Raw genomic sequence first — 24,974 nt, 5'->3', positions numbered from 1 at the left:
ACACAGCCCCCTGGATGTCCCTCTACATATCCCATGCCTCCTCGCACCACCCGCACATCCCCCTGGATGTCCCTCTACATACCCCATGCCTCCTCACACCAGCGACACAGCCCCCTGGATGTCCCTCTACACACCCCATGCCTCCTCACACCACCCACACAGCCCCCTGGATGTCCCTCTACACATCCCATGCCTCCTCACACCAGCCCCCTGGATGTCCCTCTACATACCCCATGCCCCTCACACCAGCCAGACAGCCCCCTGGATGTCCCTCTACATACCCCATATGCCTCCTCACACCAGCCCCCTGGATGTCCCTCTACATACCCCATGCCCCTCACAACAGCCAGACAGCCCCCTGGATGTCCCTCTACATACCCCATATGCCTCCTCGCACCACCCACAGCCCCCTGGATGTCCCTCTACATACCCCATGCCTCCTCACACCAGCCACAGAGCCCCCTGGATGTCCCTCTACATACCCCCTGCCTCCTCACACCAGCCACAGAGCCCCCTGGATGTCCCTCTACATACCCCCTGCCTCCTCACACCAGCCACAGAGCCCCCTGGATGACCCTCTACATACCCCATGCCTCCTCACACCAGCCACAGAGCCCCCTGGATGTCCCTCTACATACCCTATGCCTCCTCACACCAGCCACAGAGCCCCCTGGATGTCCCTCTACATACCCCATGCCTCCTCACACCAGCCACAGAGCCCCCTGGATGTCCCTCTACATATCCCATGCCCCTCACACCAGCCACAGAGCCCCCTGGATGTCCCTCTACATATCCCATGCCCCTCACACCAGCCACACAGCCCCTTGGATGTCCCTCTACACATCCCATGCCTCCTCACACCAGCCCCCTGGATGTCCCTCTACATGTCCCTTGCCTACTCACACAGCCCCCTGGATGCCCCTCTACATACCCCATGCCCCTCACACCAGCCAGACAGCCCCCTGGATGTCCCTCTACATACTCCATGCCTCCTCGCACCACACACACACAGCCCCCTGGATGTCCCTCTACATACCCCATGCCTCATCGCACCACCCACACAGCCCCCTGGATGTCCCTCTACATACCCCATGCCTCCTCGCACCACCCACACAGCCCCCTGGATGTCCCTCTACATATCCCATGCCCCTCACACAAGCCAGACAGCCCCCTGGATGTCCCTCTACATACCCCATGCCTCTTCGCACCACCCACACAGCCCCCTGGATGTCCCTCTACATACCCCATGCCTCTTCGCACCACCCACACAGTCCCCTGGATGTCCCATGCCTCCTCGCACCACCCACACAGCCCCCTGGATGTCTCTCTACATACCCCATGCCTCCTCACATCAGCCACACAGCCCCCTGGATGTCCCTTTACACATCCCATGCCTACTCACACCACCCACACAGCCACCTGGATGTCCCTCTACACATCCCATGCCACCTCACACCAGCCCCCTGGATGTCCCTCTACACATCCCATGCCACCTCACACCAGCCCCCTGGATGTCCCTCTACATACCCCATGCCCTCTCCACCAGCCACACAGCCCCCTGGATGTCCCTCAACATATCCCATGCCTCCTCTCACCACCCACACAGCCCCCTGGATGTCCCTCTACATATCCCATGCCTCCTCACACCACCCACACAGCCCCCTGGATGTCCCATGCCTCCTCACACCACCCACACAGCCCCCTGCATGTCCCTCTACATACCCCATGCCTCGTCACATCAGCCACACAGCCCCCTGGATGTCCCTCTACACATCCCATGCCTACTCACACCACCCACACAGCCCCCTGGATGTCCGTCTACACATCCCATGCCTCCTCACACCAGCCCCCTGGATGTCCCTCTACATACCCCATGCCCCTTCCACCAGCCACACAGCCCCCTGGATGTCCCTCTACATATCCCATGCCTCCTCACACCACCCACACAGCCCCCTGGATGTCCCTCTACATATCCCATGCCTACTCACACACTCCCCTGGATGTCCCTCTACATATCCCATGCCTCCTCACACCACCCACACACTCCCCTGGATGTCCCTCTACATACCCCATGCCCCTCACACCAGCCATACAGCCCCCTGGATGCCCCTCTACATACCCGATGCCTCCTCATACCAGCCATACAGCCCCCTGGATGTCCCTCTACATACCCCATGCCTCCTCACACCAGCCACACAGCCCCCTGGATGTCCCTCTACATACCCCATGCCTCCTCACACCAGCCACACAGCCCCCTGGATGTCCCTCTACATACCCCATGCCTCCTCGCACCAGCCACACAGCCCCCTGGATGCCCCTCTACAAACCCCATGCCTCCTCACACCACCCACACAGCCCCCTGGATGTCCCTCTACATATCCCATGCCTACTCACACCAGCTTCATCGCCCCCTGGATGTCCCTCTACATGCCCCTCGCACCAGCCACACAGCCCCCTGGATGTCCCTCTACATACCCCATGCCTCCTCGCACCAGCCACACAGCCCCCTGGATGTCCCTCTACATACCCCATGCCTCCTCGCACCAGCCACACAGCCCCCTGGATGTCCCTCTACACACCCCATGCCTCCTCGCACCAGCCACACAGCCCCCTGGATGTCCCTCTACACACCCCATGCCTCCTCACACCACCCACACAGCCCCCTGGATGTCCCTCTACATACCCCATGCCTCCTCGCACCAGCCACACAGCACCCTGGATGTCCCTCTACATACCCCATGCCTCCTCACACCAGCCAGACAGCCCCCTGGATGTCCCTCTACATACCCCATGCCTCCTCGCACCAGCCACACAGCACCCTGGATGTCCCTCTACATACCCCATGCCTCCTCGCACCAGCCAGACAGCCCCCTGGATGCCCCTCTACATACCCCATGCCTCCTCACACCAGCCACACAGCCCCCTGGATGTCCCTCTACATACCCCATGCCTCCTCACACCAGCCATACAGCCCCCTTTATGCCTCCACAGCATTTATTCACATGGTCAGTTCCCCCACCTCAGTCCTCACAGCACAAAGCTGAACTCCTCATCACCATCCTCCGGTCCCGGCACAATGTGCACTGCTGCAGCTGCAGGTGGAAGAGCGTCCACTGGACTGAGAAGCCCCGCCCCTTCCGGTGACGTCATGATAGAATGAAATCACTCCTCCCCCTCAGGAGATCAACTCCAATCTAGACGCTACCGTGGCGTCTCTGCAGGTGGAGGTATGTGGAGACCCCATTACTGGCAGCAGGGGGCATTAACCCCTTCAGCACGGAGACTCTTTTGGGGTCTTGTGTTGCCCCTTTATAAGAATCATAAGGTTTCTGTTCTGTTTCCTGTAATAGGTACATACGACCCAACTATGGAGACAGGAAGGGAGGAAACGTATTGTTCTCAGAGTACGGGACCCCCACACAGTGTAATGCCCCCATTATGCCCCTTATGCAGGATGTATGATGCCCCCACACTGTGTAATGCCTCCATTATGCCCCTTATGCAGGATGTATGATGCCCCCACACGGTGTAATGCCCCCATTATGCCCCTTATGCAGGATGTATGATGCCCCCACACAGTGTAATGCCCCCATTATGCCCCTTATGCAGGATGTATGATGCCCCCACACAGTGTAATGCCCCCATTATGCCCCTTATGCAGGATGTATGATGCCCCCACACAGTGTAATGTCCCCATTATGCCCCTTATGCAGGATGTATGTTGCCCCTACACAGTGTAATGCCCCCATTATGCCCCTTGTGCAGTATATTTGATGCCTCCACACAGTGTAATGCCCCCATTATGCCCCTTATGCAGTATGTATGATCCCCCCACACAGTGTAATGCCCCCATTATGCCCCTTATGCAGGATGTATGTTGCCCCCACACAGTGTAATGCCCTCATTATGCCACTTATGCAAGTTGTATCATGCCCCCACACAGTGTAATGCCCCCATTATGCCCCTTATGCAGTATGTATGATCCCCCCACACAGTGTAATGCCCCATTATGCCCCTTATACAGGATGTATGATGCCCCCACAGTACCGGTTTTGCAGTTGGAATAATCCCTCTGGAGTTGGTTTTCCCTTTGCCTGCTCCCCTCCATGTATACCCTCGAGCATGTATACATGCATGTAGGGGAGCAGCCGGCCTTACTAGATATCGAGGCTTTGTACAGTAATATACGGCCTGAGGATGGTATCAGAGGAGTAAGACGTTTCTTGAAATCGAGATCAGTCGAGTGTAGCAGACATAATGACTTCATGGAAGATTTGTCGGGGAACTCCGCATCAATAGAGTGGGCTTTAGATTTACATCTGAATTTAATTATAATAATAATAATTTTTATTTTTATAGCACCAACATATTCCACATCACTTTACAATTTTAGGGGGGACTTGTACAGACAATACAGACTTTACAGAATAAGCATAACTCAAATATTAAAAGGAGTGAGGGTCGCAAGCTTACAGTCTATAAGCAAATAGGGGAGACACAAAGGTAAAATGTACATATATTCTATAATACAGCTATAATATAGTAAATAGGGTAAGTACATAACACTACATGAACTGGTCGCCTGCCAGTATGTGTACAGTACAGACAGAGGCTAATCACTGCATGTGACGCGCCCCCTGGGCCTGTGCTGGGAACCCGGAACCGGGCCTTTTGTAGGATGCTGGGGGTTGTAGTCTCCGTGTGGCGGTGACCTGGTCCGTGCCCAGGGTGGTCAAACCAGTGGCAGTCTACTTGTATTGTAATTGTCCGACTACGCCACCCGTGGATTGCGGTCAGTGGGGATCACCGCTGCGCTGCAGACCGCTGAGGCTGATGTTATATGCGCAGCCAAGAATGGGATAACTCCCCACGGGAGAAGTATTGCCTCAGGGCAGCTAGAGTAGATGATGGTAGTGATGGTGTGAGCGTCCCAATACTAATGGTGCTGGTGCGGCGATGAAACACAGAGACTTGTAATTGCAGTTTCCAATGCTTTACTCACAGTTGTTATTCGTGTCAATGCTGCAGGCGATGACTGCCCAAGTCGTGCTGCGTCCACCAGGTGAGGGAATCGGTCAACTCCCAGGCAATTCCAGAGTGTGGCACAGGGCTCCCTTCTCTTCCCTTCTCTGGCCGTCCCCACCAGTGACCCACCTTTGTCCAGCTTCCTCGGGCCTTCTGTTGGCGAAACCTCTCTCCGGTTTCCCTGACCCTATGTGGTATGCTTTCCTGGTGGATGTAGTGAGGGGTCGCACCAAGATGTGGTCACAACCTCCGGTTTTGGCTGAGGATTAGTCGCCTCCACCAATTTGGGTTCCGGTACCCTGCTCTGCCAACCCTTCACCCGTTATCTCGTGGGTTCTTAGGGTTCCTTCTTCACTCTGGTCTCTGGGCCTTTCTCTGTGTTCCTGTTCCTTGCTTCCTTCCTCCTCTGTTCCAGTTCCTATCTTACTTTCCTTTCTGTTCCTTCTCCTTTCTCTCTCTCTCAGGCTCCAGCCTCCTGACAAGGCCTGCCTGCGGAGCAGAGCCCATGCAGAGGCTCTGCTTCCTGTCTTCTCCTCAGACTGCACTCCCCGGACTGAACACTGATCTAAGATGGTGCCCACCTTTTATACCTCCTTCTAACACCCGAGCCCAGGTGACTAGCAACCAATGGGCTCCTGCCTATGCCCAGAGACCCACCCCTATCTGCTCCTACACCACTGGGTGTACTTTCCCCTCCCCACTCCAGCCAGGGACAGATGCTGTCGTGCCTGCACTTCTGTCTAGTGGGAGCACCGTTGAGCTGTCCCTCGGAAATGGGGTGTGTGTGGTGCATGCAGCCTACCGAGTCCTGGTCCACACTCCATCCTTACCCGGGAGTGGAATATCACACCTCTGGTTTGAGGTGCAATACCCCTGTAGCAGCCGAGCCCTCGGGGTGCTACATTTGGATGGTATGAGCATGATTTTGAAGAAAATTTTAATATGGGCCAAACTGGGACAGTTAGATAAGTGTGTTGAGGTGATAGGCCAGTCTAAAGAAATGGGTTTTTATGGCACGCTTAAAACTGTGGGTATTGGGAATTAATCGAATTGTCCTGAGTACTGCATTCCAAAGAATTGGTGCAGCACGCGAGAAATCTTGGATACGGGAGTGTGAGGTTCCTATTACGGAGGATTTTAGTTTAAAGTTCATAGCAGAACGGAGGGCACTTGTAGGGTGGTAGACTGAGATGATGGAGGAGATGTAGGGGGATGCTAAAGCATGGAGCGCTTTGTGGGTGAGAGTGATAAGTTTATATTGAACTCTGTATTGGATGGGCAACCAGTGCAATGACTGGCACAGGGAAGAGGCATTGGTGTATCGGTTGGTGAGGAATATGATCCTGGCTGCTGCATTCAGGATGGATTGAAGAGGGGAGAGTTTAGAAAGAGGGAGACTGATTAGTAAAGAGTTACAATAGTCCAGAGGAGAATGAATAAGAGCTACAGTGAGAGTTTTTACAAAGTCAAAGGTAAGAAAATTTCTGATTCTAGAGATGTTTTTGAGGTGTAGATGACGCGAGCAAGTGATTTGATGTGAGGTGTGAAGACAAGATCTGAATTGAGTATGACCCCAAGACAAACCAGTGGGCTTGTTGCTGGTTGCTGGGGAGTAATGGTGGAGCCACAAACTGAAGTGGCAATATTGGGCACAGGTACAGTACAGACCAAAAGTTTGGACACACCTTCTCATTTAGATTTTTCTGTATTTTCATGACTATGAAAATTGTACATTCACACTGAAGGCATCAAAACTATGAATTAACACATGTGAAATTATATACTTTACAAAAAAGTGTGAAACAACTGAAAATATGTCTTATATTCTAGGTTCGTCAAAGTAGCCACCTTTTGCTTTGATGACTGCTTTGCACACTCTTGGCATTCTCTTGATGAGCTTCAAGAGGTAGTCACCGGAAATGGTTTTCACTTTACAGGTGTGCCCTGTCAGGTTTAATAAGTGGGATTTCTTGCCTTATAAATGGGGTTGGGACCATCAGTTGTGTTGTGCAGAAGTCTGGTGGATACACAGCTGATAGTCCTACTGAATAGAGTGTTAGAATTTGTATTATAGCAAGAAAAAAGCTAAGTAAAGAAAAACGAGTGGCCATCATTGCTTTAAGAAATGAAGCTCAGTCAGTCTGAAAAATTTGGCAAACTTTTAAAGTGTCCCCAAGTGCGGTTGCAAAAACCATCAAGTTCTGCAAAGAAACTGGCTCACATGAGGACCGCCCCAGGAAAGGAAGACCGAGAGTCACCTCTGCTTCTGAGGATAAGTTTATCCGAGTCACCAGCCTCAGAAATCGAAGGTTAACAGCAGCTCAGATTAGAGACCAGGTCAATGTCACACAGAGTTCTAGCAGCTGACACATCTCTACAACAACTGTTAAGAGGAGACTTTGTGCAGCAGGCCTTCATTGTAAAATAGCTGCTAGGAAACCACTGCTAAGAACAGGCAACAAGCAGAAGAGACTTGTTTGGGCTAAAGAACACAAGGAATGGACATTAGACCAGTGGAAATCTGTGCTTTGGTCTGATGAGTCCAAATTTGAGATCTTTGGTTCCAACCACCGTGTCTTTGTGCGATGCAGAAAAGGTGAACAGATGAACTCTACATGCCTGGTTCCCACTGTGAAGCATGGAGGAGGAGGTGTGATGGTGTGGGGGTGCTTTGCTGGTGGCACTGTTGGGGATTTATTCAAAATTGAAGGCATACTGAACCAGCATGGCTACCACAGCATCTTGCAGCTTCATGCTATTCCATCCGATTTGTGTTTAGCTGGACCATCGTTTATTTTTCAACAGAACAATGACCCCAAACACACCTCCAGGCTGTGTAAGGGCTATTTGACCAAGAGGTAGAGTGATGGGGTGCTACGCCAGATGACCTGGCCTCCACAGTCACCAGACCTGAACCCAATCGAGATGGTTTGGGGTGAGTTGGACCGCAGAGTGAAGGCAAAAGGGCCAACAAGTGCTAAGCATCTCTGGGAACTCCTTCAAGATTGTTGGAAGACCATTTCCGGTGACTACCTCTTGAAGCTCATCAAGAGAATGCCAAGAGTGTGCAAAGCAGTCCTCAAAGCCAAAGGTGGCTACTTTGAAGAACCTAGAATATAAGACATATTTTCAGTTGTTTCACACTTTTTTGTTAAGTATATAATTCCACATGTGTTAATTCATAGTTTTGATGCCTTCAGTGTGAATGTACAATTTTCATAGTCAAGAAAATACAGAAAAATCTTTAAATGAGAAGGTGTGTCCAAACTTTTGGTCTGTACTGTAGGTTAGTGGAGGGAGGAAATACGAGTAGTTCAGTTTTTGACAAATTCAATTTTAGATAGAGGGAGGACATAGTGTTAGACACAGCAGAAAGACAATCACTGGTGTTTTGTAATAAGTCAGGGGTGATGTTTGGAGAAGAGGTGTATGATTGGGTCATCAGCATAGAGATGGTACTTAAAACCGAATCTGCTGATTGTCCCATAGGAGCGATGTATAAGGAGAAAAGAAGGGTGCCTAGGACTGATCATTGAGGAACCCCGACAATAAGGGGAAGGAGAGAGGAGCAGGAGCCAGCAAAAGACACAGTGAATGAGAGGTCAGAGAGATAGGAGGAGAACCTAGAGAGAAGGGTGTCCTTGAGGCCGATAGTGCTTAGCATAGTGAGGACGAGCTGTTGATCTTCAGTGTCGAATGATGCAGAGAGATCTGGGAGAATCAGCAGGGAGTAGTGCCCATTTGATTTGGCTGTTAGTAGATCATTAGAGACTTTAGTGAGGGCAGTTTCAGTAGAATGTAAAGAGCGGAAACCAGATTGTAAAGGGTCAAGAAGAGAGTTATCTGAGAGATAGCGGATCAGACGGGACTGGACAAGGCGTTCCAGGAGTTTAGAGATAAAGGGAAGATTGGAGACAGGTCTGTAGTTAGCATCACAGTTCTCGTCCAGGGATGTTTTTTTTCTTCTTCTTCCGTGACTGGTTCGAAGTCAGAAAATGAGCAAGATGCAGTGTGGGAGGGAGGAGCATGCATTACATGTGAGGTTTGGGAGAAAATTTCCCGTCTGATATGGTCAATTTTTTCTTTGAAATAATTGTCCAGATCGTCAGCGCTGAGGTCGGTGGTCGGGCCTTGTGCTGTTTGATTGAGGAGAGAGTGAAACGTGTCAAAGAGTCGTTTAGGATTATTGGACCGTGAGATGATGAGTTTATTATAGTAGGTTTGTTTGGAGAGGTGAAGGCCGGAGTTATAGGTTTTAAGCATAAATTTATAATGGAGGAAATCTTCGGGCAGATTAGATTTTCTCCGCAGCCGTTCAGCGCACGTGGAGCACCGCTGGAGAAGCGTGTTCCAGGGTTGTCCTCATCTGCGCCGAGTTGTTCTCTGTGTAGGAGGTGCAGCTTCATCCAGGGAGCATTGCAATGTTTCGTTATAATGCTTCAGTGCAGAGTCAGGACATGTGAGGGAGGAGATTGGAGCCAATGATGTTTGCAACATTTTCATACATTTCTGGGTGTTAATGGATTGTATATTTCTGTAAGTGTGGAAAGTGGGGGTGTCTTGAGCAGGGGGACAGTTCTTGACAGAGAATGAAAGAAGGTTGTGATCAGAGAGCGGAAGAGGAGCGTTAGTAAAGTCATATATTGAACAGAGCCGGGCGAAGATCAGGTCAAGAGTATTTCCATCATGTGTAGGAGAATTAGTAAGCTGTGAAAGGCCGAAGGAGGAAGTTAGCGATAAAAGATGAGCGGCAGATGGGGAGACTGAATCGCCAATTGGGATGTTAAAGTCTCCCATGATGAGGGTGGGGATGTCATAGCATAGAAAGTTGGGAAGCCAAGTGGCAAAATGATCCACAAACTGACGGGAGGGGCCCGGAGGGCGATACACAACCGCCACTCGCAGGGAGAATGGCCGGTAGAGTCTGACTCTGTGGGCCTCAAAAGAAGGGAAGATAAGTGAGGGTGCTGGGGGGATAACCTGAAAAGTACATTTTGTTTAAAGGAGCAGACCAACACCAATTATTACCAGTTGACGTTCCTGTATGTACTGATCAAGAAAGATTGAAATGGGACCCTAGGGACACTCATCTACCATAAACCTTCAAGCACTAATAAACTATTGAAGTGGGATAACCACCACCCCCATCCCCATACAAAGAGGAAAACCCAAGGGCCAATTTTTACGGTTGAGAAGGTACTGCTCGAATGTCACAGATTTTAATATACAGGCAATAGACCTGAACACCAGATTAAGGGATAAAGGGTACTCATGGTACATTTTCGATTCCGCATCATCGTTTGCAGAAAAATGGGAGAGAGAGACACTCCTCCATACCAATCCAAGAGACCAAGAAGAAGATTGGACTACACGAGTAAGAAAAACTTATGACAATCAGAGTGACTGTATCTTTCATATCCTCAGAAAACACTGGGATATACTTGTGGTCGACCCAGACCTGAGGGTGCTGTGGAATCTACTCCCACAATAACTTTCAGAAAGGGTTGGTCAATTAGGGACCATGCACAGTTTCTATAAAAAAAACTGCACCCAAGGGGACTTGGCTAGATAGAAGAATCTACGGTTTCTTTAGATCTGGAGAATGTTGTACATGTAATTGGATGAGACCATGTAAATCTTTCTCAAGTTCCTCCATGGCTAAAATCTTTTTCCAGTGGGATTATTCCATCTGTAAAACTTCATGACTAGTATATATGGCCACATGCACCTGCCCCCTAGAATATGTAGACAAGATCAAGAGGGTGTCTAGGAGGAGAGTAGGGGAGCATTTGGGCGATATATGCCATGGTCGGGAGATCCCATTAGTGAGACACATGAACAGTGCACATCGAGGTGAACCCGGAGACCTCTCCTTTTGTATCATTGAGGTGGTTAAACCCAATGTGAGAGGAGGTGATCATAATAGATGTATCCTCTGAAAGGAAAGTGAGTGGATTGTTAGACTGGATTCACGAGCCCCTAAGGGACTCGGTGAGCAAATTTCCTATGCCTGTTTTGTGTGACTACAGCCCCATTCTGGATTATATTTTTGGATTTTATGCTCTACCCATTGCTAGTCAGTTTCCTGTGAATGGGGTTCACATATTGTTGTACTTCACCGAGATATCTGAGCTTCTATATCAGAATTATTACTTATCAATTATATTCCACTTATACTATTTCATCATTAACAAGTGTGGTGATCCTTGTGTATCTCTAATTGTGTAATAGAGGTCAAATTTGACCATTTAGGAATATACTGTGGGCCACCATCCCATATTTTTTGTAGTGATAAAGTAGATCTACATGCCTATTGCATGATGGGAGGATGTGCAGTACTTGTTTTTAGTCTCCCATGATGCTGATCTCAGAGATAGGATTTTTCTATGTTGGTGGTATGCAATCCAATACCATATGCGATCCGGCGTGGAACGCATGCTTCCGGACATGCTCATGCGCAGGTAGGAGACCGTGATGCCCTCCGGCGTGGAACGCACATGTCCGGGCACGTTTGAGCTTTCTGCCCGCTCATTGTTTTGTGCTGGATTGTGGGGCGTTCTTGAGAATTTATTTTTGTTCCATCTTTCTTTAGTTGATCCCACTGATGCATCAGATAAGTCCTCAGAGAATTATAATTAGAGGAACCCATGGACACATTAGGATTTGTGAAGCTGACCTCAGCTCTCCTCTATTTCCTTTGAATTTATTGTGTGACCTGTATTTCTGAACAGTAGATCCTGGTTTGTTTCATTTCCATGTGTAAATTGAATTTGACTCGTAGTCTTTGATATCTCTCTCAAACGTAGTTTTTTTGCTGTCTGAGATGGCATCCTCCAGACTTTGTAAATTCTTTTGCATATTTTGTTTGAGTTTTGGATCCAAAAAGGCTTCTACACTAGGCAGAATAAGCAAGAAACAAATATCAAACGCAATGTAACTTGGTTATCCTATAAGGTTTTTTTAAATGTGGACATACACCCTGTAAAGCATGCAACGATGTTAATAAAACCGACACATTTGAAGAAAACCTAACGGTACAGCAATTTTCAGTACACAATTTCATCAATTGTAACACTATAGGGGGTCATTTATTTAATAGAGTGTATAGAGAGTTAACTACAATACGTGGGATGCACGTCAGGGCCCCTAAAAAAAATGTATTAGAAGACATTAATCTATTAAGATATTTGGCAGTCGGCACCACACAATCTAAATCACTGAAATATGATACGGGGTGCAATGGTAACTGTGCAACAAAGCACATAAAGAAGTAGGTAGAGAAAAGCTTGCACAGTGAGATAATGCACATCCAAAAATAATAAGAATTACTACAAATAATAAATAAAATAGCAACTTTATTTCATGTAGGGACACACAAGTGGTTAAAAAACATACGACCCCTGATGAAGCTACTGTAGTAGTGATACACGTAGGGCATAGATACCTACGTGTATCGCTACTACAGTAGCTTCGTCAGGGACTGTATTTCTCTTGCTGATCAAAAAGGTCATAGTATTTGTATAACCCTGAATGCTGAATTCTGTTCGTTTGGAAACAATCATGTTTACTGTGATAATGACAAATTGCACTAAGTCAGCAGAAAGTTTATTTACAACAGCCCCTGTGATACCAACTGTGTAAGTAGATTAGCTCAAACAATGATAAGTGATCCCTGCACCTTTACCTCTTTTACCTGGGCTTTATGACCTCACATAGATGTAAATATAAACAGGGATGTCTGTAGTGCTGTAGACAGAATGAAATTTGGGACAGAGAATCACGGAACATCAGAAGGACTTTGGAAGGAGAATGGGAGACATCCTTCAGCAAAGTAGATGGATTGCATGGCATCTAAAGAGACACAGATTTGTATTCTACATGTTTCTAATCTAAGGGTATCAGCCCTCACTGGAAAGTTTCAGATCTGCTCCATTAACCATCAGAGAGACCATGGATACTTTTGGGAAGTCCGGGAGAGGACGAAAAAGTCACTTGGCCCCATGGATATGCTGTTTTGGTGTTGCTAGGAGGGACCCACCAGTCACTTAGAACCCATGGAGACATTTGGAGTTGCCAAGAGGGACCCACCGGTCGTCTGGTCCCATGAAAACTCTCGGAGAGGCCAGGATGGGACCATCGGGTCTCCTGGTCTTGTACCTCAATGGACTGTTGACTTCCTAAACTTGCCGCTACCTTCTCTCTGTGGGAGCCCACCTGAAGCGGAGGGCCACTGGTTGAGGTAGTCAGCACTGGAAGTCTCTAAAGTCGCAGCTGTTCTATCCCAGGCTGGCGGAGAAGGAAGGGTGAGACTGTGTAATGTTGTACCATCTTGGGTATTTGCTGGGACTGTTCTGTATGTTTAATGTCTTCTTTGTGGTTCAATAAAGTATTACCATGCTGTTTTACCCTCACCCTGTGTTGTTTTAGTAGCGTTACACCAACAGAAGACCCTGGGTCTTCACAGTCCCTGACCAGGGTGACTCCATGCGGTGTTCTTCAGACAAGGTGCATTAAATAAACAGTGAGCCGACCTCCCTCTCCATTTTCTCATTATATGCATGTTTTCCTTATAGTGACAAATATTTATTTTTGCTAAAACTGTGATATTTTCACTTTAAAACTTTTTTTTAAACCTTTTTTATAAACTTTTTAAAATAACTCTCATTAGTGCGATCATACAACACAGAAGCCTTTGATTGCTCATGTGATGCACTGTACTACTGTAGTGCCGTGTATTATCACTGCCTGTCAGTGTAATACTAACTGCCCCATACACATGAGATAAGTGTTGGCTGAACGATCATTTGGCAGACGGCTATCCCTCCAGACTCCCCCATACACAAATATTCCAGCTTTCCTGTGGTTTGTATGTCTGACTGCATCTGTAGGGAGGTCCCCAAATACATTATATAGTCGACCAAAATCAGTACTTCCATGTAACTTTAGTCTAATGTTTATGGAGGCGTTAAAAAGTAAGTTATGGAACTCTGCCTCTGGCCCGGCCTAATAGACTTTTGTACATTACAGGCCCAGTACTTGGGGGAGGAGGGCATTCAGCTGAACTCTGTCACACCTTCTTAGATGCCATGTTTGCTTTTTGCAGGAGCAAGTGGTTAAACTGCCAGGGATTTTGTTGCTGCCGCACCTGTGCCATCCCTGAGGTGTACATCTATGTTCTGGTGCCCAAAAGAGTTCATAACATGTTAAAAAATTACAAAATGTGTCTTCTGCTTTTTGCATGTTTTTTCTTTTTACAAGAATTGTTGGAGCAAATTTTCTTTTGAAACCTTTTAATATCTGCTTTTTTATGGTTTTTTTTCTTGTAATATAGGAAAGCCTAAGGCTAGAAATAAAACCCATAATACACTGTACATGTAGACTTTAGTATCAAATAATTTCTGTCCGCGGCATTTGTGCAAACAAAACCGCTTTTATAAATGCCTCAAACTTCTGTGTGTGAATCAGACATGAGATGTAACTTGATAGAAGATTACAGTTCGGGGAAGACTGGAAACATTCATACAGACGGCCACTGTGGAGATGTAGTCAGTGACGGACTGTCTCCAAATATGGTTTTAGATCCGTAGTAGATGTTTCCTCATCATGAAGTAGTTATTTCTCATGTCACGTGAAATAAATATCTCCTGCATTATTGCTAATGCCAATTCCAGTGACGGAAAATGAGACGAGAATTAGCGTTATGGAAGGTGAGTCTATGAGAAACATTTTCAGCTGCAGACTTCGAGGAAGAAACTGCTTGTTGTCTGTGGCCTAAAATATAAAGGTTTTATTCCTAGATGTAAAGAAAAAACTAAATTTAAAATAATAAATCTCCTCGTATGTTTCCCCTTATTATCTTCAGTAGTTGCATTATTACACAGGATTTTTATGATGTTACATCGGCTCATCTTCTTCTAATTCAGGTCTCTACAATACCGGATCCTCTCAGTGAAGATCTTCTATATAAGAAAATTTTCCTGATTTACCTATCAAAGATGGATATGGACAGAGACAAGATAGTGGAGAGGATATTACACCTCACCCTAGAGATCCTCTTCCGGCTTACTGGAGAGGTGAGATATTTTGATGATGTCACATTACATCATACTTATCTATGGGAATAACAGATGGACAGAACTGGAGAGGTGAGGACTCTGGAAATGTCTGTAGTGAGATTTATTAATGTGTCTCTCCATAACCAGAGATTAATCACGGGGTCTCCACCTCGCCCCCTGATACATGAGGACATCAATGACCAGATCCTAGAACTCACCTACAAGATGATTGAGCTGCTGACTGGAGAGGTGACGCTGCTGGGAATGCTGGGACATTATACAGTAATACTATGAAGGGATCGGGGGATGACGGTATCATTGTATGTGTCAGGTTCCTATAAGGTGTCAGGATGTCGCCATCTATTTCTCCATGGAGGAGTGGGAGTATTTAGAAGGACACAAAGATCTGTACAAGGACATCATGATGGAGGTTCCCCAACCCCTCACATCATCAGGTAATAGACAGGACTAAATACACACAGCCTATAAGTATCTGTATGGAAAGAATGAATTCAGTCCCTGTATGTGTTTCCTCCAGATCTATCCAGTAAGAGGACACCAGAGAGATGTCCCCGTCCTCTTCTTCCACAGGACTGTAAACAAGAAGATCCCAATGTTCCTCAGGATCATCAGGTAGATGGAGAGAAGGTGTCATGAGATCTCCCCTATGATGTGTAGACGGCTGTGAGGGTCTTGTGCTCAGTCTTGTTTCATCCACCAGTATTATATGTTTTATACTTGTATAATGAGAACGGTGGAGATGGCAGGATTAGAGCTGATCACACATGTGACTTCTCCATTTGTCTTTGACTTTTATAATATTTGTTTCAGGGTGAAGATCTGACTCATATTAATACTACAGAGACATATGTGAGGGGTGATGAGCGGTGTAAGGAGGAGATTCCTACATATGACTACCCAGGTGAGTAGTAACCACTAAATGCAGAGAAGTCACAGATTCTTCTCAGTCACCGGCTGTGGATGCTTTATCGGTGGTGTAGTCCGGCCATATCACAATCGTGTGATCACCATTTTGCTGCTAGACCACAACATTCTCCTCCTTCCGAAAATATTCAATTTACTTTGTGTAATTGTGAAAGCCCTTTTCTATAGAACTTACAACCTGGAGGATCTACCTACCCCCTGGGATTAGTAGACGCTGACCGTTACCTGCCCAAGTCTGTAAACTACAAAGCCAAATGACAGCGTACGTAGAAAGTGCTGACAAGTGAGAAAATCACTTGAAGAAAAATTATGATGGGACTGTAAGAGAAAGCGGAGGGTAATGATGCTGTTGGCTTCCTAGATCCCTGATATCTTATTGGATGAATCTACCTTCTATCCCTTCTGTGCTGCTGAATGTGCTCGTATGGTGCCTACAAGACCAGGTCCAGTCTTTCTGGCCAAAGTTTGCTTTTTTGATCGATAACATTAAATGTCCAGTGAGGGACAAGTGTAAATTTCTGTACAATAACAACAGAGTTTCCCTTTATCCCGACTTTTCAATTTCTTTTTAAACCAACTAACTTCAAACAGGATTTTGATAAACTACATAAAAAACATTACACCTGTGCCATGATATACAGTTAGGTCCATATATATTTGGACAGAGACAACATTTTTCTAATTTTGGTTCTAGACATTACCACAATGAATTTTAAACAAAACAATTCAGATGCAGTTGAAGTTCAGACTTTCAGCTTGAGGGTATCCACATTAAAATTGGATGAAGGGTTTAGGAGTTTCAGCTCCTTAACATGTGCCACCCTGTTTTTAAAGGGACCAAAAGTAATTGGACAATTGACTCCAAGGCTATTTCATGGACAGGTGTGGGCAATCCCTTCGTTATGTCATTCTCAATTAAGCAGATAAAAGGCCTGGAGTTGATTTGAGGTGTGGTGCTTGCATTTGGAAGGTTTTGCTGTGAAGTAAACATGCGGTCAAAAGAGCTCTCCATGCTGGTGAAACAAGCCATCCTTAAGCTGCAAAAACAGAAAAAAACCATCCGAGAAATTGCTACAATATTAGGAGTGGCAAAATCTATAGTTTGGTACATCATGAGAAAGAAAGAAAGCACCGGTGAACTCATCAATGTAAAAAGACCTGGGCGCCCACGGAAGACAACAGTGGTGGATGATCGCAGAATAATCTCCATGGTGAAGAGAAACCCCTTCACAACAGCCAACCAAGTGAACAACACTCTCCAGGAGGTAGGCATATCAATATCCAAATCTACCATAAAGAGAAGACTTCATGAAAGTAACTACAGAGGGTTCACTGCACGGTGCAAGCCACTCATAAGCATCAAGAATAAAAAGCCTAGACTGGACTTTGCTTAAAAACATGAAAAAAAAGCCAGCACAGTTCTGGAAGAACATTCTATGGACAGATGAAACCAAGATCAACCTCTACCAGAATGATGGAAAGAGAAAAGTATGGCGAAGGCGTTGTACAGCTCATGATCCAAAGCATACCACATCATCTGTAAAACACGGCGGAGGCAGTGTGATGGCACGGGCATGCATGGCTGCCAGTGGCACTGGGTCACTAGTGTTTATTGATGATCTGACACAGGACAGAAGCAGCCGAATGAATTCCTTATGTATTCAGAGCCATACTGTGTGCTCAGATCCAGCCAAATGCAGCCAAACTGATTGGTCGTCGTTTCATACTACAGATGGACAATGACCCAAAACAAAGCCAAAGCAACCCAGGAGTTTATTAAAGCAAAGAAGTGGAATATTCTTGAATGGCCAAGTCAGTCACCTGATCTCAACCCAATTGAGCATGCATTTCACTTGTTAAAGACTAAACTTCAGACAGAAAGGCCCACAAACAAACAGCAACTGAAAACCACCGCAGTGAAGGCCTGGCAGAGCATCAAAAGAAGGAAACACAGCGTCTAGTGATGTCCATGAGTTCAAGACTTCAGGCAGTCATTGACAACAAAGGGTTTTCAACCAAGTACTAGAAATGAACATTTTATTTACAATTATTTAATCTGTCCAATTACTTTTGGTCCCTTTAAAAACAGAGTGGCACATGTTAAGGAGCTGAAACTCCTAAACCCTTCATCCAATTTTAATGTGGATAACCTCAAATGAAAGCTGAAAGTCTGAACTTCAACTGCATTTGAATTGTTTTGTTTAAAATTCATTGTGGTAATGTCTAGAACCAAAATTAGAAAAATGTTGTCCCTGTCCAAATATATATGGACCTAACTGTATCTCTAAGCTGTGCGTGGCTGATGGCTGTAATACACATCTATTCACGCCTGCAGGAGATGTGGTGGCATGGCTCGAGCCCTGGTTTCATGGATTCACTCCACGTCATAAATTCCATTATGTTTTCAATCCTAAAGAATTCAGATTCCTGCACAATCTCTCCTGACATGGGGGCACTAATACTTTCTCTACTCTTCTGGTCAGGATTCATCATACCTCCAATGGTCCACCATAAATGAGTGCGACTCCGGTTTAGTGTTGGATTTTTCCCTTCATACATACGTTGTTGTTGGGGATGTTACATGTTTATATATTCTTTCTTTTTTTACAAGTTCATTCTGTATGATAGTTTGATTGTGGTGGAATCGGCCGGCCTCACTTATGTGTCTCTGTAACTCCCTGGTAGTCTTTCAAAAAGATCTCCATTGCCTCTTCCAAATGCCCGAGATCTAAATTTAAGACCCCTCAGCTCTGCAGTATTGTAAAAAACTTCACTTTAAATGTCTAATATTTCTTCTTGACACTCATGTGACAGAAAATATTGTCCCTTACGATAGTTTAGATGATGAAGAGCCACCGAGCCCCAGACTCTAATTACCCCAGAGAGGTTTCACCACTAGTTACTCATTTTTCTCTGATGAAGACTGTTGAGTTTGATCATTTCAGTAGATGTTTTATTGTCTATACTCACAGTTTTTGACTTCAGTAATCCTCTGATTTAACCCCTTCCCGCGTCACTTTATGTGGTGATAATTCTGGAATTCTTCACAAAGGATAATAGGAAACAAATGGACCTTACAAATTATTTTCCAACTTCTCTTGAATCTGACAATCCCCTATATACGGTTGTACACTACTGTCTGGGCACATGGCAGGGTAAGAAGGGAAGGAGCGCCATTTAGCTATTTGAATGCAGATCTTAACTGGAATAGTTCGCAGACGCAATGTATTGGGGGCACTGTTCATGGTCACCTGGCAGCTCAAAAGATGGCCACCACAAACAGGCTTGTCACTATCTACCCTCTTTACAGATTTCACAAATGACTTTGCTCATCACCCTTTAACCCCTCTACATGGATCTGGACTTACACAGAGACCCCTAGGCTTGGGCCATAGTGTTACCTGCTGTTCTGTGGAGTGAGATGGGAATAAGAATAGTCAGGTAGCCGGATCAGAACCAGGAGGGCAGAGAAAATACAAAATCAGAAGACACGAGTAGTCAGTAAACGGGCCGAGGTCACAACCGGAAGCAAATACACAAGCCGGGAGCTGATCACAGAGGACTGAACCAGAGGAGAACAAGGCTGGATCTGGCAGCTTCCGGCAATATGCTTCCAGCTTTAGTAGGGTGCGGTGCTTTCCAAATGGCTGAAGCAGGGAGTAGGTTACTCCAGCTGGACAGCACACACACCCATACTGCCAGACTGGATGGTACTACTGGTCCCAGGCTACCTAATCTTAGTGGCTGGACAGAGCCTGCGCCTTTTACTCCATATTTGGGAGGCAGAATGAACAAACAGTTGAACACCACGCTCCACTGGTTCATCCTATGAGGTTTTCTATTAGATGGTCATTGTCCTGGTGAATAAATGAATTTTTTTTTTTTATATAACTTGCCTTTATTTACAGACAGTTTAAGTAGAAATGTTCAAAAATATAAAATTCAAGGATTTTTTATTAAAAAATAATAATTGGTTTTATTCTTGGCAGATGACTGTATCAGGAGATCAGAGGGACAGGAGATTTTTATATCAGATGATCTTGAGATCCCACAGGATACAATTGAAGTGAATGCCATTACTCCAGATCTACCATCATCCCTTCACAGCAAAGATCTGTCATCTGATCCTATGAAACAAGTCCTGTCTTCTGATTCATTACCGACTACTGAGGGAAATCAAACTCACAAAATAAGCATTAAAAAACAAACTGCTCCTAAAGCAAAGAAGCCATTTTCACGTTCAGAATATAGAAATAGTTTTCCTCTCAAAAAGTCTTTTCTCAAACATCAAAAAATTCACACAGTGAAGAATAGATTTTCTTGCTCCAAGTGTGGGAGATGTTTTAATCAGAAATCAAATCTTGTTAGGCATGAGAGAACTCACACAGGAGAGAAGCCATTTTCCTGTTCAGAATGTGTGAAATGTTTTACAGAGAAATCAACTCTTATCAAGCATCACAAAACTCACACAGGGGAGAAGCCATTTTCATGTTCAGATTGTGGGAAATGTTTTAACCGGAAATCTAGTTTTCTTGAGCACCAGAGAACTCACACAGGGGAGAAGCCATTTTCATGTTCAGAATGTGGGAAATGTTTTACAGAGAAATCAAATCTTATCAAGCATCACAAAACTCACACAGGGGAGAAGCCATTTTCATGTTCAGATTGTGGGAAATGTTTTGCACAGAAATCACATCTTAATATACATCAGAGAACTCACACAGGGGAGAAGCCATTTTCTTGTTCAGAATGTGGGAAGTGTTTTGCAAAGAAATCAAATCTTATCAAGCATCACAAAACTCACACAGGGGAGAAGCCTTTTTCATGTTCAGAATGTGTGAAATGTTTTACAGAGAAATCAACTCTTATCAAACATCAGAGAACTCACACAGGTGAGAAGCCTTTTTTTTGTTCAGAATGTGTGAAATATTTTACAGAGAAATCATCTCTTATCACACATCAGAGAACTCACACAGGGGAGAAGCCATTTTCTTCAGAATGTGTGAAATATTTTACAGAGAAGTCAGCTCTTATTGCACATCAGAGAACTCACACAGGGGACAAGCCATTTTCTTGTTCAGAATGTGGGAAATGTTTTGCAAAGAAATCAAAGCTTATCAAACATCAGAGAACTCACACAGGGGAGAAGCCTTTTTCATGTTCAGAATGTGGAAAATGTTTTGCAGAGAAATCAACTCTTACCAGTCATCAGAGAACTCACACAGGAGAGAAGCCATTTTCATGTTCAGAATGTGGGAAATGTTTTACAGCGCAGTCTACTCTTATAAAACATCACAAAACTCACACAGGGGAGAAGCCATTTTCATGTTCAGAATGTGGGAAATGTTTTGTAAAGAAATCAAAGCTTATCACACATCAGAGAACTCACACAGGGGAGAAGCCTTTTTCATGTCCAGAATGTGGAAAATGTTTTGCAGAGAAATCAACTCTTATCAACCATCAGAGAACTCACACAGGAGAGAAGCCATTTTCATGTTCAGAATGTGGGAAATGTTTTACAGCGCAGTCTACTCTTATAAAACATCACAAAACTCACACAAGGGAGAAGCCATTTTCATGTTCAGATTGTGGGAAATGTTTTGTACAGAAATCAGATCTTAATAAACATCAGAGAATTCACACAGGGAAGAAGCCTTTTTCTTGTTCAAAATGTGGGAAATGTTTTAACCAGAAAGCGAATCTTGATAACCACCGGAGAACCCACACAGGGGAGAATGCCACAACTACACCCAACTAGTCTCTGTACAGACAAGAAAGGCCCTAGCTGCACAACTAAAAACACCACCACTGACCTAACTCCTTAATAAGCCGTTGAGGAGTTTCTCGTACCTCCTGAGGAACCAGAGGGGAGGCTGCAACACACTGTCAACAAGGGGAAAGAAAAGTATGAAGTAAAATACGAAAACCCTGAATGAGAAACAAAAACACATTCATATAGGGCGAAGAAGTCAAGCTAAGGAGAACAAAAAATAGAAGGAACAAGTATAATCTCTCAAAAACCTATCATTGTTAGAATGAAAAGGTACTGGGAGGGAAAGCAAACTAACCGGGAGGATAGTTTCACCTTTGTGGTGAAACTTACAAAATTCATCCTCATCCACTGTATATGTAAAACCTGTCCATTTATAATGACCACGGACAAGATAAAGATTCCCAACTCACATCAGGACCACAAGATCCCAGATACTTTCAGCTGCATCACATCTAATGTACTTAATTATATGTACCAAATGTCCAACTGGGGGTCTGTATGTAGGGGAGACAAGGCAAAAACTTAGAACAAGGATGAATTCTCATCGCCACACAAAAAAAGACAAAAAGAATAGATCTACTTGTGGCCACTTATTTTTACGGCCACAACTTCTTCTCCCTTTCCAAAACTGATATTTCTGCTTCACATCACTTGTCTCATCTATTGCATTATTCCTGTGCCATGTTGTGTATAAATATGTGACTCTTCAGATTTTGTGTTATACTATGTCTGATGAAGAGACCTGAGTAGTCTCGAAAGCTTACTGACTAATGGCTAACTGAAAAGATGGTATCAAAAACTGAGGACTCTCAAACTGTAATATTTGTCTCCATACAGCAATTTTAAGATCTCTCCACAGGTGTTCAATGGGATTTAGATCCAGACTCCTTGCTGGTCAGAACTCTCCAGCACTTTGTTTCCATCCATTTTCTGGGTGCTTCTTGAAGTATGTTTGGGGTCATTGTCATGCTGGAAGACCCATGACCTAGGACGCAAATCCAGCTTTCTGACACTAGGCACTACATTGTGACCCAAGATCCTTTGCTAATCTTCAGATTTCATGATGTCTTGCACACAGTCAAGGCACCTAGTGCCAGAGGCAGAGAATCAACCCCAAAACACCTTTGAACCTCCACCATATCTGACTGTATGGGTTGTAAATTTATTGATTATGCTGCGTACCTTGGACAAAGGAACATGCTTATCCCTAAAGATGGACTTATAACCTTGAAATTGTTGATATTTTTCAACAATTTGGGTTCTCAAATCCTCAGACAGTTCTCTTCTCCTTTTTCTGTTTTCTCCATGCTTAGTGTGGCACACATATGCACACAATGCAAAGATTGAATCAACTTCTCCCTTTTTTATCTAGTTTTAGTTGTGATTTTCATATTGCCCACACCTGTTACTTGCCACAATTACGTTTGAACAAGCTTCACATACTTGAAACAAAGTTGTTTACCTACAATTTTGTCCGGCCTATTTTGTGTGAAATTATGTTCAATTTGCCTTTTTCTCTCTGTTTTCTTGTGTTGTTCCAATACACGCAAAGGAAATAAACGTGTATAACAAAACATGTAATTGCAATAATTTTCTGGGAGAATTACTTCATTTTCTGGAACAATTTCAAGGGATCCAACACTTTTCACCATGACTTGTTTTTGTTGCCTTTTTAATTTGTTGCAGCATTTCATCCTCTACGTGTTCAGCTATATTAGGAGACTTGTAGCAAAGTCCAGTTAGCAGTTTTCCATTATTGTCATGTCCATGTACATTTACCCAGACTGATTCTACATCAGGAATGTAAAACTCACAACATGAAAACTTTGACAAAGTCGTGGGCCAACCAGTATACAGTATAATGGGCCCCACATGCTCCTCCATACATAAGAAACAAGAGGAAAAAACTTCAAGTCAGAGTCCCATATAATAGTGAAAAAATTACAAAATGTTATTAATTATAATTTATACAGAAAAAAATATGAATCGCAGAAACAGAGACAGTTAATAGTAAAACAATGGAGGAGCACTAATGAGCATGAGACAAATTAACATGATTCTTTTCTGATGTAAATACATAATTGGGCTGCCAAAAAATAAGAATATATTGTTAAAATGCAGAGAAGCATTCCATAAAAGTGCAGGTGCTTGTGAGGTAGGTCAGAAGTAGTTGCTATATGAGAGGTTAGTCACACCGCTGTCTATATATAGGTACTAATATAGATAGCTCATATCGGGGACAGCAGATCTTTATAAGTGGTATCAGTGCCCTGACCTCTTAGGCTACAGGGTAAAAGTATATGCTAATACATATTAAAGCCTAGAAAATGCACCTAAGTAGGAAAAAAGATTAAAGAACGGCAGCAAAAAGAGTGTAGCATGAACCCTATAGAATACTTACAGCCACAGTGGATGTGAACACGCTCCTCAATTGCGCTCACCCTGATGCGCGTTTCGGCATGGCTGTCTTCGTCAGGAGGTGGCGTCAATGAAGGTGGGTAGGGTTTAAAAAGAGCCCTTGAGCTAATAGAAAAGGGGGTGTGTAGTCTCTCGGCCAATGGGTGTGGGGAGGGCGTGGCATGACACATGGCAATCACTGCTACACCGCCGCATCCATGGCAACCGCGTCATATGATCCATCACGCCGCAAGTACGTGGGGAACCACGTGATCACGCGTCATGGAGCACAGATTGGACGGCCAGCGAGGTCACCACAGAGAACAGTGAACCCATGCGTACCGCCCAGTCCACAGACATATAGTCAAACACAACCGGAGAGAAAAAGAAACAAGCATAATGGGGTAAACTGTCAATAATAGCATAGCCCAAATGTATATATGTATCTAAGGGGTATAGGCGATAGCCAGTTCTATATAAGTCAGAGAAGTTAATTGGCCATGACAAAACAAAGTATATATTTAAGAAAAGCATGAAGTATAACACGATTATATGAGATCATAGTATAAATGCATAATAAGAAATAAGAAAATATCTCTCAAAATATCGATCTATAAATGTGAAATATATACAATAATAACCGGACAAAAAATGCCCACAAAGAAAAAAAGTTACAGATCTTGAGAGACAATACAGTGCCAGCAATTATGTCCATGTTATCCAATAGCAGAATGGAAGTCCTCAACGTCATTGACAGATAGAAATTATTAACTACTACC

The 24,974-nt window shown here is 44.8% G+C and overlaps 1 protein-coding gene across 1 annotated transcript; it reads left to right on the top strand.

The window, feature by feature from the left end:
* Nucleotides 1-3,112: 3,112 nt before the first annotated feature.
* Nucleotides 3,113-23,372, top strand: LOC141178748 (uncharacterized). Its single transcript, XM_073660593.1, has 7 exons — nt 3,113-3,227; nt 14,949-15,098; nt 15,228-15,329; nt 15,412-15,535; nt 15,619-15,713; nt 15,912-16,002; nt 20,015-23,372. The coding sequence occupies exons 2-7, from the start codon at nt 15,021-15,023 to the stop codon at nt 21,781-21,783; spliced, it is 2,259 nt and encodes a 752-aa protein (XP_073516694.1). The 5' UTR covers nt 3,113-3,227; nt 14,949-15,020; the 3' UTR covers nt 21,784-23,372.
* Nucleotides 23,373-24,974: the final 1,602 nt, after the last annotated feature.

The sequence above is a fragment of the Phyllobates terribilis genome, unplaced genomic scaffold, assembly GCF_046119375.1.
Source record: "Phyllobates terribilis strain yellow unplaced genomic scaffold, ASM4611937v1 Scaffold_30__1_contigs__length_15301838, whole genome shotgun sequence".
In the NCBI taxonomy this organism is placed as follows: domain Eukaryota; kingdom Metazoa; phylum Chordata; class Amphibia; order Anura; family Dendrobatidae; genus Phyllobates; species Phyllobates terribilis.
This window is presented reverse-complemented; position numbering and strand designations above follow the sequence as displayed.

What these genes read in the sequence shown, in the direction of transcription:
- LOC141178748 (XM_073660593.1), top strand. Translation starts at nt 15,021, where the DNA reads ATGGATATGGACAGAGACAAGATAGTGGAGAGGATATTACACCTCACC. An exon ending in TCTTCCGGCTTACTGGAGAG is followed by an intron (nt 15,099 to 15,227) that starts GTGAGATATTTT and finishes CTCCATAACCAG; the next exon opens with AGATTAATCACGGGGTCTCC. An exon ending in TTGAGCTGCTGACTGGAGAG is followed by an intron (nt 15,330 to 15,411) that starts GTGACGCTGCTG and finishes TGTATGTGTCAG; the next exon opens with GTTCCTATAAGGTGTCAGGA.